The following is a 16,117-nucleotide window of genomic DNA, read 5'->3' on the forward strand; positions in this document are numbered from 1 at the left end:
TTCTGAACCCTTCAAGTTTCACATCCTTTCTTATTGGTTCCACAGGTCGGCGCAACATCGAGGGCCGAAAGGCCTGTATTGCGCTGTAATGTTCTATGTTCTATAGGAACGAGACCAGAATTGCACACAATATTCCAAAAGTGGCCTAAGCAATGTCCTGTACAGCTGCAACATGACCTCCCAACTCCTGCACTCAATACTCTGACCAATAAAGGAAAGTGTACCAAACGCTGCATGTAAATGAATGGAAAGTATTGGTGTCCTCATGCGTTATACATTCCATGTGAATTTTCCATGTTTCAGTGAGTAAAACAAAACTGAGAAAAAGGGATTAAAATACTAATCAGAATTCCTTGTCAATTTCTTTTTCAATAGGACTGGTGCAATGGAAGCTGTTAAATCTAATAGCTCAGAACTGTCGAATATAACCCTCATATTTGAAAAGTTTTTCATTGAGTTTTACAAAAATTATAAGGCTCAACAAAAGCAGGCAGCGGCCTTGAATAAAACACTCCAGGAAGAAGAATTTCAATTTGCTTATTTGTACATACTGGTGATGTTTGGTATCTTCACCTTCATTATCATAACAATACTGGCCAGCACTGTACGATCCAGAAGGCAAGAGCACACAGAAGACCCATATCATACCTACATAGTGAATGATGCCAGGAAATGGAAGGGACACAAGGCCTTAAAATCTGACTTTAAGGAGTTCTATATCAATGAAAATGTAGTCAAGACTCTGCAGAATCTGTCGGACCAAGATGACACTGTGACAGTCCAATAAACATTATGGCTCGCAACAAATGTTTCTTGATGAAGAAATAATTCCTCTTACAAGATAAATTGAAATATAAAATGTAGATAACACTATTTTTCTGCAGTCACTCTTTCTTAAGAGCAATGAGAATCTTACCATTTATCAAAATCTCTTAATGAGGAACTATGTGGACTGCCACCCCTCAGTTCCATTGTAAACCATTTTGTATCAGATCTGTTCTGGTGACTCATATCTCTCTCACATATTCTGCTTTTATTTTTTTAAAAACGCAGATACCTGGAGATAGCCAAATAACAAAAATTTAGGGTAAAACGTCCTGTTAATACATAATGTGCTAACGTGCAAATAAAATGATTGATTCTTACAAAAAATGATGACTCATTTTAAAGAATTTAGTGTATCATCATCCCCAAATCTGAACTTTTGAATTCCTTCACTTTATTTTGATTCTTATTACTCTAACAGTCTAAGTGGCATATTAGTTGGTCTGCGCATCTAATACCTACATCCACTATTTAATACTGCACAACTGAGAGATTCTGACACAAACACATTCACCACTGGTGAAAAGATCTTGTGACCAATACAATGCCCTTTCTTTGTTCTGAATCTGCATCTTCTTTCTCCATCTGCTTATTTCATGTTTGAATACTCTGCTATACTGTTTCAATAAGTCTTTGGCATAGTGGTGCTTGGGACAGCACTTGAAACATCAATCGACTAGACTCTTTCTGGGGTTTTGAAAATTCCAAATTCTCTTTGATTCTCAAAATTATCCAATGCATTTTTGTTCCCCTTTCACTTATTTACTGTTTTCCTTTTCTTACTGCTCATTACAACCTGTACCTAGATGGGTTTGAACAGCCTAAATAAATAGTATCCTCCAATCTCCATCGCTTTGCCAATTTCCCCCTCTGTGCCAAGAATGTTACTGAAGAAATAATGCCTTTCAAGGAGTTGCTTTGATGCTGGTGCTGCTGACATTTGCTCTTGCAGTATGCATTTATCTGCACATTTAATTTTCGCCAAAATTAGAAGTCTTTCCAAACTTGAAACTTTTGCAAGGTCTAACAATTAAATGTCAGCACTAATGGAGAAACGTCCAGATTAAATGTCTGCATATGGTCTCCACTCTTTCCAAACTCGTCAAAATCTGACAATGCCTCATGAACAGTCGGTAAGTCATCTTTTTGATAAATGTCATCAATGACAGCTGACAATCTGCCCAAAGCTTCATCAAGTTTCAAACCATCAGGCCCCAATTCTAAAAAATATGCTTTGCATCTTATCCTGCATCCATATGGGAGCAAAAATGTCAAGGCCATATCTTAATTCCTTTATAGTAGAGAAATAGCCCAGGTCCATATGGTTACTTCATTCTTCACTGGTCATACAGTTCACATTCAGGAAACAGATAGGGTGGGGCTATCAAGTCCAGCTGCAATTATGGGGTTAAAATGGTTATTGGATGCTGAGATTTCAAAGTGCAAACATAACAAAGCAACTTTATTGCAGTCATGGGAGTCAGCAGTTTGTTGCCGAAACCAACATCACAAACACATCTCCTGAGGATCTCCTATGGGATGATTGGTGTTTTAACACTCACTTAGATCCTGTAAGTTTGGTCTGGATAGACACTCAGTGCTAATGAAATCTACACCTCCCATCAAGGTGAGATATACTGGCTGCCAAGCTGATCTTTATGTGAAAGTTTTCTCTCCTTCTGAGATAGTGGTAAATGGAACAAAAATGGAAACATTCTGAAGAAGGGCCACTGGACTCGAAGTGTTAACTCTGCTTTCTCTCCATAGATGCTGCCAGAACTGCTGAATTCCTCCAGCAATTTGTTTTTGTCCTTGTGTCCTGCTATGGAAAGGATATTCTTAAAATGGAGAGGTTCAGAAAATATTTGCCAGATTATTTTTGGGAATGAAGGTTTTGAGTTGTAACAAGAGGCTGGATACGCTTGGACTTTGTTCAGTGGAACTTAGGAAGTTAAGGGGTGACCTTATGAAGGTTTATAAAATCATGAGGGGCATCGATAAGGTGAATAGTAAAGGCTTTTTCTGTAGGGTGTGGGAGTTCAAAATTAGGCAGCATATTTTCAAGATCAAGAAGAAAGATTTGAAATGGACTTGAGGAGCAACTTTTTCACACAGAGGGTGGTTCGTATGAGGAATGAACTGCCAGAGGAACTGATAGATGCAGGTACAGTTACAACATTTAAAAGACATTTGGACAGGTACACGAATAGGAAAGGTTTGAAGAAGGGCTTATGCCCAAAACGTCGATTCTCCTGCTCCTTTGATGCTGCCTGACCTGCTGCGCTTTTCCAGCAACACATTTTTCAGATATGGGCCAAACACAGGTAAGTGGGACTATGTTAGATTGAGAAATCTGGTCGCATGGGCAAATTAGATCAAAGTATTTGCTTCCTGCTGTATGACTCTATGACTGTCCAGTCCTTTACACATTTTAATGCAAGCCCCTCTCAGTTTTCTAAGCTCAAATGAATACAAGCCCAGTTGACTCAATCTTAACACTAACAACTTACTGCATCTGCAACAAGCCCAAGGACACCAAATTCATTTGTACATCATTTCCCACCCTCTCACCATTGAAATAATACTCTGCCATTCCATTTTTCCCATCAAGATGGATAACTTCAAACTTTATGTTGCATCCGCCATGCATTCGCTTACTGAGTAAACTTATCTCAATCATCTTGAAGCTTTTTTACTTCCTCCTCACCACTGACAGTTCCTCCTAGTTTTGTGTTGTTTTCAAAATTAGTGATTTTACATTTCATGCCAAATCATTGGTACATGTTATAGATATTTATAGCCCAAACACTGATCCCTCTGACATCCTACTACCAACAGTAAAACTCAATAATTGATTCAGTGATATGAATGTCATTGAATGGCAAGGAGAAATAGTTTGATTCCCTCTTCTTGGAGATAGTCATTGCCTAGCACTTCTATTTGAGAATCTGAATTAACACTTACCATCCACAGGAGAAAGTGAGGACTGCAGATGCTGGAGATCAGCGACGAGGGTGTGGTGCTGGAAAAGCACAGTCATTATGCCCGATGTTTCGGGCATAAGCCCTTCCTTCAACTCTCCTGCCCCTTGGATGCTGCCTGACCTGCTGTCCTTTTCCAGCACCACACTCTCGATACTTATCATCCCCAGCCTACATGTTATCCAGGCCTTGCTGTATTTGGACAGTTTACAGACTGTTTCAGTGTGGGTGGGCGATGGCCTAGTGATATTATCTTGCGTCTGTTCATCCAGAGCCCCTCAGGTTTGAACTTGGGTTTAAATTCTGTCATGGAAGATGGTGGAATTTGAGTTCAATAAATATCAAAAATTAGGAGTCTAATGACGACCCTGAAATTGTCAGGGAAGGAATCTGCCTTATCTGGTCTGGCCCTTACATCACTCTTGCAGAGATGACCTGCGGCTGCTCCAATGGCCACAACTTTGGGCCATTCATGACTCCAGCTAGTAAAAGGTTCTCTCATTGACTCAAATTTGTTAGAGCTCCCAGGCCAGAATTGGACAATGATGCTTTGATGTCAACGGCTCTATTTTCATCTCATCTCTTGGGTTCAGCTGTTCTGTGCATATTCGTACCAAGTAGTTTTACAAATGGAGGGTATGGATTCATTAGCTGACTGACGGTGGTAAGTGATAATAGGCCAGAGGATCCCCACCAACCCAACCTCCACTCACAGCACCTTCCCCTGCAACTGCAAGAAATGCAAAACTTGCGCCCACACCTCCCCCCTTACTTCCCTCCAAGGCCCCAAGGGATATTTCCATATCCGCCACAAATTCACCTGTACCTCCACACACATCATTTATTGCATCCGCTGCACCCGATGTGGCCTCCTCTATATTGGGGAGACAGGCCGCCTACTTGCAGAACGTTTCAGGGAACACCTCTGGGACACCCGGACCAACCAACCCAACCACCCCGTGGCTCAACACTTCAACTCCCCCTCCCACTCCACCAAGGACATGCAGGTCCTTGGACTCCTCCATCGCCAGACCATAGCAACACGACGGTTGGAGGAAGAGCGCCTCATCTTCTGCCTAGGAACCCTCCAACCACAAGGGATGAACTCAGATTTCTCCAGTTTCCTCATTTCCCCTCCCCCCACCTTGTCTCAGTCAAATCCCTCGAACTCAGCACCGCCTTCCTAACCTGCAATCTTCTTCCTGACCTCTCCGCCCCCACCCCCACTCCGGCCTATCACCCTCACCTTAACCTCCTTCCACCTATCGCATTTCCAATGCCCGTCCCCCAAGTCCCTCCTCCTAACCTTTTATCTTAGCCTGCTTGGCACACTCTCCTCATTCCTGAAGAAGGGCTCATGCCCGAAACGTCGATTCTCCTGCTCCTTGGATGCTGCCTGACCTGCTGCGCTTTTCCAGCAACACATTTTCAGCTCCTTCCCAGAGGATCCCTTGCCCCTGTTTTACCCAATATCATGAGACTTCATGGGGTTCAGACTTAATATAAAGGACTCCTCAATTCCCTTCCAATTGTATACCCCTGTGCCAACAGCTCTGCTGGGTCTGTTCCACCGGTGGCACAGGACATATCAAGGAACGGTGATGACCTTGCTCGGGGCGTTATTTGGAAGGTATGATTTGGTGAATCGGATTATGTCAGGTGGTTGCTTGATTTGTCTGTGGAACAGCTTTCAAAATTTTCATGTGAAATATTAATAAAGCAAATGTCAGTGTTGTTAATATTATTCTCATTAACTCTGTCTAATTGATACAACTGAGTAGCTTGCTGAATCACTTCGGAGGGTAGTTAGGAGTGAGCCACATAGCCTTGCACTTGGAGGCACATGTAGGTCAGGCAATGTAAGGATGGCAGATTCTCTTCTCTAGAGGGCAGATAGGTTTCTATGGCAATCAACAATAGTTGAAGGGTCACTATTACTGTGACTAGCTTTCCATTCCAGAATTAATAATTGAATCGAAATTTTACCAAGTGCTAAGGTGGAATTTGAACTTGTGTCCCGAGATGACTGGCTTGGGTATTTAGATTGCTTATCTCGTGACATCACCACCTTTCCCCTCCATTTTGAAAATCATTGCGTTCAAGTAGGTGGCTCACCATCACCTTCTCAAGTGCAATTAAGATGGCCAATCAATGCTGACCTAACCAACAACGCTGAATGAATTAAAAATAAATCACTACCTGGAATTACTCATCAGATAGATTCCAGAACTTTGCACACTGAGCTCCAAACAGGGCAGTAAACCTTTAAAAAGTAATTGCACAATCATTAGAGAGATTAATGAGACAATCACCATCCTGGATAAAAGGAAGCAAGATCACTTCAGCTCGTAGGGCCATTGTAATAAAGAATCTGAAATAGCACCATAGAAATCAATAAACAAATATCCAAAATCAGAGTATAGTACTCAATAATAAGTTGAATTGGATTTTCATTTTACAGGCTTGATTTAAAGGTTTTACAAACATTTTTATAAATCCATTTTACAAAAACATTACATTTAACAGCACCAATTTCTAAATGACTTGCATCATTACTATGTTTTAAAATCATTCAACCACAGATTCAAAAGATACTGTAAAGAAACGTTGAACTGCTGTGAAGTCCACCTCAAAATCTCATTTGGATCTTTTTTAAAATTTAGTCTCAGTGCACCGAGATAAGGAGTCAAAATGTCAGCATAGAGCCAAATAAATTTTTCAATGTCAACCACTTAATTGTGCAATTGAGTTACTCATTGACTTAATATAACAAACAGACCGTTACCAAGGTCTTGAGTCTGACGTGTCACTTTGAAAGTTCCTTGGAGGTGGTACGTATGTCCACATGATAATTATCAACTGTGCTTTAGCTCACATGTCACGTGTGAAGCTCACAGGTCTCAGGTCCTCTTTATTACCTATTTATATAGGGTTGCTATGCAAAGAATTGTATAATGGGAAGTAAAACAAAGATAGATCAATAAGCCAGCAAATATTCCAGATATTGGCAGAGGATGAATGACCAGAAAAGCACTTGGGGTCAGTGATTTGGATGAGAAATTATAAGATCATCATTTTCTGGGATTGTACTTTCAAAAGTCATGTGACATGAAGGAGGTTGTGTGACCTGTGCTGATTGATGTCTGCCTGGGTGATGAGGCTGTTAAAGCTTAAAAGAAGGTCTGGATTGCTTTAATGGAACAATTGATATAAAATATTCATACTTGAAGACACTGGTGCCATTGGGTAGCAAGTGTCAAAAATATTAGATTGTAAATAATTGTGCTTTGAACTATCCGTTTAGTTCCAAAGGTGAAAGAGGGTGGCTTGGTGGCACAGTGGTTAGCACTGCTACCTCACAGGCACCAGAGACCCGGGTTCAATTCCTGCCTCAGGCAACTGTCTGTGTGGAATTTGCACATTCTCTCTGTGTCTGTGTGGGTTTCCTTCCACAGTCAAAGAATGTGCAGGTTAGGTGAATTGTCTGTAGTGTTAGGTAAAGGGGTAAATGTAGGGGAATGGGTCTGGGTGGGTTGCTCTTTGGAGGGTCGGTGTGGACTTGTTGGGTTGAAGGACCTGTTTTCACACTGTAAGTAATCTAAGTAAATAGTTGAAGAAAATATCATGTCCATCAGTTGTAAGAAAGCCCAATGAAAAAGACATTGTCTTATCGAGTAAAGGTTTTCTGTAATAAGGCTAAGTTTACCAACCTCCTACGGAAACTACGGAATCTCTGCTCAATGTCCCTGCAGCTATTAAAAAGCAGATTAGGAGATTGCATCACTGTGTGGACTCAAGCTCAAATTGAGAGTCAATGGAGAAAGGGAGAAGTACAGAACAATGAGCCAGCTCAAGCCCACCCAGCTCAGAGATTTAGTTCCTAATGAAGCAAGCAATTAAATGAAACGAAACTGTCTGAACTTGTCACTGCCTGCCTCGAAAATTCAAACCTCCCAGTTCAGTACCTAAAAGCTTAGTGGCTCCCTGAACTGAAGAAAAAAGCCAGGGTTTCTGAGATTCAAGGTAAGAAGGGGCACTGTCTCTAACTTCCCACTCCTTGAAACTTTGAAAAATGTTCCATGAGAAACTCTACTCAATGAGTCTTAGAGGTATGCTTTCTTTTATTGGTCAGAGTATTGAGTACAGGAGTTGGGAGGACATGTTGCGACGGTACAGGACATTGGTTAGGTCACTGTTGGAATATTGCGTGCAATTCTGGTCTCCTTCCTATCGGAAAGATGTTGTGAAACTTGAAAGGGTTCAGAAAAGATTTACAAGGATGTTGCCAGGGTTGGAGGATCTGAGGAGAAAGTGAGGTCTGCAGATGCTGGAGATCAAAGTTGAAACTTTATTGCTGGAATAGCACAGCAGGTCAGGCAGCATCCAGGGAACAGGAGATTCAACGTTTCGGGCACAGGTCCTTCTTCAGGAATCTGAGGAAGGATCTGAGCTACAGGGAGAGGCTGAACAGGCTGGGACTGTTTTCCCTGGAGCGTGGGAGGCTGAGGGGTGACCTTATAGAGGTTTACAAAATTATGAGGGGCATAGATAGGATAAACAAGCAAAGTCTTTTCCCTGGGGTCGGGGAGTCCAGAACTAGAGGGCACAGGTTTAGGGTGGGAGGGGAAAGATATAAAAGAGACCTAAGGGGCAATTTTTTCACACATAGGGTGGTACATGTATGGAATGAGCTGCCAGAGGATGTGGTGGATGCTGGTACAATTGCAACATTTAAGAGACATTTGGATGTGTATATGACTAGGAAGGGTTTGGAGGGATATGGGCCGGTTGCTGGCAGGTGGGACTAGATTGGGTTGGGATATGTGGTCGGCATGGACGGGTTGGACCGAAGGGTCTGTTTCCATGCTGTATATCACTATGGCTCTATGACTGTATGACATCACTGAAGTAATTTGGTCAAAACAGCACAGCTGCTCACATAAAGATGACCCAGAAGAAAGCTCGCCTAATATTTCTAACAATTATTAACAGAGCTAAAATAAAACACTCATATATTAAATATTAGCTTTATTGTTCACAAGTTTGTAAACAACAATTCAAAATCAATCAATTAAGTCATCATATTCAGAGAACAGAAATTCACGGAATAGCTTCTCTCTGAATTGGCAACCATTAAAGGTCAAAATTATCGATTCTCGAACAAATAGTCTACGTGGCCTTGCTTTTACTCCAGCTCGATTTTAGGCAACTGAGTGCTGAGGTGAGTCAGATACTAACCCAGATCTCCTGATACGGGTTAACATTACACTAGCTGACATAACTGAGGGGGTAAGATTGGACTTCAGGGCAAAATATAATTTATTTTCAAATTCCATTTATTACATGACAGCATTATCTCGGCACAGGTTACTCTGATGTAATAGATCTTATATGGTAGGTCCATCTCCTTTGAGGTCCAAAGTTATTCTGACCAAATCCAAATGTTATTGTTGTACAGGGTGGTGTTTAATGCTCTCCTCAACATTAACCCTTTAAGATGCTTACACTGAAATCTCAGGAAGGTAATGGTTTAGTGGCATTGTCACTAGACTAATAATCTAGAGACACTGGTGATAGATTTGGGGACATAAGCTTGAATCCCACTATTGCAGATCGATAAATTTGAATCAGTGAAAATCTGGAATAAAAAAAACTAACCGAATGGCGACCATGATTGTTGATTTTTGTAAAAACACATCTAATTTACTAGTGTCTTTTAGGGAAGGGCATTTGCTATCGTCATCAGTTCCTGATGATATGTGACTCCAAAAACACTCTGAAAAGGCCAGCCAGCTCAAGTGGCAACCCAGGATAGGCTGGATTGACCCCGCTAATGATACCCAGATCCCATGAATCAATTTTTAAAAATAAATATGCACCATCTGCCAGCAGGGGGAGCAAGGCATACAGATGGCACTGGGTCATGTTGCAATCTGCATCCCTCATTGTTCAACACCCCTGATGCATAGCTCCCTCTGTGTGAAAAGGTGTCAAACACTTTTTTAGCACTGGGTATGCCAGGGAGGTGCAACATACAGACAGGGTTGTTGCTATAAATTCCCAGAGAGTAGGCTACCTTTATGCTTTGCGTTCTACATTTCATGGGCCTTTGATTAATGTTGTTCCCCTTTAACAACCCTTTGGACAATATCCCTCACTCACAGATGGAGTCATTTTCCCCCCTCCCACTCCGAGTGGCCTCGAACAGTGCACACTGTCGATTTCCAGGACAATGGATGATGACGCTGAGCGCTCCTCTTCCAGCAACTTCTAGTGTCAGCCTGACCGTGTCAATAAGCTCCCCAGATATCCACATCTCTTTCTTAGTAGATCATCCCATTAAACACATAGGCTTCAACTGAAGCATTGTGAACTCTGAGGGGGACGGTGTGGAACTTCTTGACGTCTTCGGCAGTTCTGTGGAGTGGGAGGATAGGTGATAGTGGAAATGCGGAAAACGGTGAGCTGTTACATTTTGGTAGAAATGACATGAAGAGACTGTATAAAATAAAGGATGTTATTCTAAAGAATGTGCTGCAATAGAGGAAGTGCTTCATGAAGGGCTTTTGCTCGAAACGTCGATTTTCCTGCTCCTCAGATGCTGCCTGACCTGCTGTGCTTTTCCAGCACCACTCTAATCTTGCACTAGAGAAACCTGAATGTAAATGAGCATAAATCATGAAAAATGGAGAATATGATTACTTGAGTATGTGATATTAAAGTATGTGATATTTTGGGCTTTATAACTGGGGAATAGAACATGCTGAACCTATATAAGACATTAGTACGGACCACATTGGAGTATTGCGTCTTTTTCTTGCTATCACACATTTACTAGGAAGGATGTGAATGAATTGGTGAAAGTGTAGAAGAGGTTTATGAGAATGAGTCCAGAGATGAGAAACTTCAGTGTTGAAAGCAGATCGGAGAAGCTGAAACTGATTTCCTTCAAGAGGAGTTCAGAGGTCTGGGTGGAATAGGCTGTTCCTGCTCATGAAAGGATCAAGAATAAGACGGCACGGATTTAGAGAGATCAAAAGAAGTAAATATAATGTGAGGAATCAGCTTTATCATCCAATCAGTGGTTCAGATTTAGCACAAAGATCCCAGAAGCGTAGTCAAGGCAGGTTCAATCAAAGCATTCAAGCAAGCATTCATGATTACGGGTGGTAATAAGAGATAGTATTCATTTGAAGAGTTTATACAGATTCAGTAGGCTGAATTGCCTCCTATTTAGATTACTTACAGTGTGGAAACGGGCCCTTTGACCCTCCGAAGAGTAAGCCACCCAGACCCATTCCCCTCCACCTAACACAACGGGCAATGTAGCATGGCCAATTCACCTAACCTGCACATTTTTGGACTGTGGGAGGAAACCAGAGCATCTGGAGGAAACTCACGCAACACAGGGAGAATGTGCAAACTCCACACAGACAGTTGCCTGAGGCAGGAATTGAACACAGATCTCTGGCACTGTGAGGCAGCAGTGCTAACCACTGTACCATCATGCTGCCCATAACAATCTGTGATTCTGTGACCTTTCACCACTTCTGAAACTAAGGAACCTGACGTGAAATTAAACTATCATTAGCAATAAACACATATACATTAAGTCATTTCTTAGAATTCAGCATCTTGTTTATCTAAGTCTCGAAGTTGGCTTTGAAATATGAAAGTCACTGATGGCAGCTGAGATCAATGAATTTGTGATTCTGTGTGATCAAGTCGATGCAGAGGGTAACCAACATCATGGACACTTACTGAATAACAAAATATATCCCCATAATTTTGTCCTTAAAATATCTGGCACCACTCACAATGAAATGTCTTGTTTTCCAGTTTGTGTTGTCATCTTTTATGCCCAGATGATGTTCCTCAATGCATTACAGTTCAGGACAGGATACTTGTTAAAGCTCCCAGGTAAGGGGAAATGAAACTGGTTCAACATTTTTACTCAGTTTGTTTTAACACGGTTAATTTGAATAGGGTCTATTCCTTTGTAGATTTATTTCTTCCAGTGTCAAATAAGCTTATGTTATAAAAATGAGCTAATTTAATCAGGCTTTCAGGAGTTGACAAAAGGAGTGAGTTTATTCGCCATGGCACGTGAGAAAAAATACTGCCACAACACATAGAGACAGAGATTCAAAACAAGAAACAAAAACTAAAAGAACTGTGGATGATGTAAATCAGAAACATTAACAGAAATTGCTGGAAAAGCTCAGCAAATCTGGCAGCATCTGTGGAGAGAAATCAGTTAACATTTTGGATTGAGTGACCTTCCTCAGGATTCTGTTTGAATGTTACAATGGAGAATATACCTACATTTGGAGAGTCAGAAATTAATAAGACCATAAGACCATAAGACATAGGAGTGGAAGCAAGGCCGTTCAGCCCATCGAGTAGACTCTGCTATTTAATCATGGCTGATGGGTGTTTTAATTCCACTTACCTGCACTCTCCCCATAGCCCTTAATTTCTTGTGAGATCAAGAAATTATCAATCTCAGTCTTGAAGACACCCAACGTCCCGGCCTCCACTGCACTCCATGGCAATGAATTCCACAGGCCCACGGTGGCACAGTGGTTAGCACTGCTGCCTCACAGAGACCCGGGTTCAATTCCCGCCTCAGGTGACTGTGTGGAGTTTGCACATTCTCCCCGTGTCTGCGTGGGTTTCCTCCCACAGTCCAAAGATGTGCAGGTTAGGTGAATTGGCCATGCTAAATTGCCCGTAGTGTTAGGTGAAGGACTAAATGTAGGGGTATGGTTGGGTTGCGCTTCGGCGGGTTGGTGTGGACTTGTTGGGCTGAAGGGCCTGTTTCCACACTGTAAGTAATCTCTAATCGTTCTCTGGCTGAAGAAATATCTCCTCATTTCTGTTCTAAATTGACCCCATCTAATTTTAAGGCTATGCCCAAGGGTCCTAGTATCCCTGCCTAATGGAAACAACTCCCAGCATCCACCCTTTCTAAGCCACGCATTATCTTGTAAGTTTCTATTAAATCTCCCCTCAACCTTCTAAACTCTAATGAATACAATTCCAGGATCCTCAGCCGATCATCATATGTTAGGCAAAATCAGGGATAGTTAGCTTGGATATGTTAAAGGGATTATGTGTTTGACAAATTTGATTAAACCAATACTGAACACTTTGCCTGTCTCTTGCTTTCGAAAAGAAATGGCAGTTTACAAGGGACCTGGGATAGCTTTGCTTTAAAGGAAAAGAACTTTTAAAAGTTTTGAAAGGACAATCCCAAGTTAAAAGAAAAAGCTCTTAGACCAAAAGAGTGGCACGGTGGCTCAGTGGTTAGCACTGCAGCCTCACAGCGCTAACGACCCACATTCAATTCCCACCTCAGGCAACTGTCTGTGTGGAGTTTGCACATTATCCCTGTGTCTGTGTGGGTTTCCTCCAGGTGCTCTGGTTTCCTCCCACAATCCAAAGATGTGCAGGTCAAGTGAATTGGCCATTCTAAATTGCCCGTACTGGTAGGTGGATTAGTCAGGGGTAAATGTAGGGGAATGGGTCTGGTGGGTTGCTCTTTGGAGGGTTGGTGTAGACTTGAGGGGCCTGTTTCCACACTTTATGGAATCTAATCTAAAAAGGGGAGGAGGGGAAAGATCAATGAAAGAAAGTGATTTTCTATATTTAAAAGGTTTACCTTTTCACATTTGTCTCTTGGTTTTGCCATTTGCCTCTCAAAAAAGAGGCAAAGACAAAGAGAAAAGGCGCATGTCACATCACAAATTAATCTTTTCCAGTCCAATGCCACCCACAGGAACAAGCTATGCATTGGAGTCGTGCCATGGTTTTGTTGGTCATGGGGTCAGATGGTGAGATGTGGGCTATGACTTAAGAGATATTTCACTGACTATACATGATACACAGTTTCTAATGAATTCTTGTGTGTGCCAATCGAACACTGGCCGCCAAACTGCTTCACAGGATTGTTATTTCATTTTAATGCCAGGTGATGTCTTTCATAGACAAGATTCAACACCTACTGCTGTAATGCTTTCAGAATGACTGCTTGAGTTGTGTGTGTGATGTAGATGTCATCAATACAAGCTCACTTCATATTCCGTAATGCGGGATCAATTCTTCCTTTAGATACCAAGGCCCCTGGGTTTTAGGGTCTGCGTTACTTTCTGCAGCGTGAGGTCTGTCTCCACTTCAGATTTATTACAACGTCTCGTGAGATACCGACTGCCTCCTATTTGGTTTCAGTTTCAGTTATTAGCAGCACATTACATAACCCTTGGGAAAGTGAAGACGCAATAGTTATGAATGAAGCTGGATGACTGTCAACTCAATAGGTCACATTCAAATGAGAAATCAAGATGTTCGGAGCATAGCATTGTTTTGAGGAGCATCTCCATCTGGCACTGTGCCACAAACAGTCCCTCAGCATTGTGTAAGATGTGTATGGAAGCAGATCTCTGATCAGCTGTTGAAGTAGTTGAAGCACTGCATATCTCAAAGGGATTCCCCAACATGCTCATGTCAAGAAGGCAAACTGCTGTAGCTTAGAGCTGATGGTCTCAGTTATATCATTCAAAGCATATTTGAGAAAACAAAAAAAGAGCCTGGGCTTGGCACCTCTGCCAATGTGTGCGTTGCTACAGTGGGAACTCAAGAATTCACATTCATTCTGTCAGGGGCCTCCCGTCGCCCTGCACAAACTTGAGTTGAGACTCTTGCAGTTCCAAACTGTAAAGAAAGCGTAGCCTAATACACCAAAACAGTTTATGATTAAATGTCTCAGGACAGATTGAGTGGGATAGGATTCACTAAACACAGATGAATGAGATTGGCTCAATTTACAGATTGTGTTATCCTGCCTTTCCAAATTGGCTTTCTCCTGCTATTCAGGTTGGCTGCTTCACTAAATGTTTCCTGCAGGCTCTTGTGAACAAATTACCCTCTTCTAGAACAAAAGCATTTGTGTTGGGTCTTGTCACTGAAGGAGTCAGTAACACTAGCTTGGTGCGACATTTGATTCTCCTGCTTTCACTTCTTGGGCACTTAGAGCATAAGGGGTCACATACAATTTGCATTACTTTATTCAGCATAAAGAGCCCTTGAAACACAAATGTGCATGGCAGAAGTGTGCATTGTGTTGCATTGGCAAGCAATTACAGATGTGAGCAAATGCATGAATGATGAACAGTGATCAATAGTAGGCATGTGCCTGAATGAGGTTCTGCTGTCTGTCGATCTGCCACCCCACTGTTCATTCAAAGTTCACAGTATCAATTGCAGCCACCTCATAAAGAGTCAATGATTGCATTTTGCAGAATCCTCCCCTGTCTATCTGCAACAAGCACCACTTGTAATGTGGAGCAAAGAGATACAAAAGCACAAAAAAAGGTTTAAATAGAAAATAAGTTCTACTTTCAGTGCCACCATTTGTGAACATGTAGCTGTTAGCAATGATTTTCCGTCATACTTAGAGTCATCGAGTCAGAGATGTACGGCACGGAAATAGACCCTTCAGTCCAACTCATCCACACCGACCTGATATGCTAACCTAATCTAGTCCCATTTGTCAGCACTTGGCCTATATCCCTTGAAAGTTTTCTTATTCATATACTGATATAGATGCCTCTTAAATGTTGTAATTGTACCAGCCTCCATTACTTCTTCTGGCAGCTCATTCCATACATGCACCACCCTCTGGGTGAAAAAGTTGCCCTTAGGTCCCTTTTAAACCTTTTCCCTCACATCCTAGACCTATGCCCTCTAGTTCTGGACCCCCACCCTATCCATGTCTCTCATGATTTTATAAACCTCTATACAGTAACCCGATGCTCAGTGTTTCATACTTGATCGATATAATCGCCAACATGAGAAGCGTGTTATAAATGAAGAAAATTAGGATATCTCTATACTTTACAAATGATGCTCAATTCATTGCCCCTTTTATGTATTAAGTTTTCAGAAGGGACCAAAGAAAGAATCTTTTCCAGACAAATTCACTGTTTTTCGCTAATCAACATTCATCTTTACCTACGTTGATCTAGAGGAGAAACATCGTTGATACATCACACCCACAGTTCATGCAGATACCTTTCTTGATCATTGAATCAGGTTGTCATGCCATTTTGGGTATAAATCAAATAAATCTTCATTTAAATATTAAATTAATCTTTAAGGACATCTGATGTTAATTGTCAGTAACTATGTGGGAATTCACTTGTGCTCCAATAAATTGGAACAAACCATGGAGAATATGTTAGGAGATAAATGCTTGTGCTGTGTGTGTGTCTGTAACTAAACTTTATAAATATGTGGAAATCTTGGCTCCA

The 16,117-nt window shown here is 41.6% G+C and overlaps 1 protein-coding gene across 1 annotated transcript; it reads left to right on the plus strand.

The window, feature by feature from the left end:
* The first annotated feature begins 385 nt into the window (after positions 1-385).
* On the plus strand, positions 386-787 carry LOC148148509 (potassium voltage-gated channel subfamily E member 2). Its single transcript, XM_087993192.1, has one exon. It carries the CDS (start codon positions 386-388, stop codon positions 785-787), a length of 402 nt encoding a protein of 133 aa, XP_087849318.1.
* The last annotated feature ends 15,330 nt before the right edge of the window (positions 788-16,117 follow it).

The sequence above is a fragment of the Chiloscyllium plagiosum genome, unplaced genomic scaffold, assembly GCF_037043375.1.
Source record: "Chiloscyllium plagiosum isolate Xiang-an unplaced genomic scaffold, Cpla_swu_hap1 HiC_scaffold_12, whole genome shotgun sequence".
In the NCBI taxonomy this organism is placed as follows: Eukaryota; Metazoa; Chordata; class Chondrichthyes; order Orectolobiformes; family Hemiscylliidae; genus Chiloscyllium; species Chiloscyllium plagiosum.

What these genes read in the sequence shown, in the direction of transcription:
- LOC148148509 (XM_087993192.1), top strand. Translation starts at nt 386, where the DNA reads ATGGAAGCTGTTAAATCTAATAGCTCAGAACTGTCGAATATAACCCTC.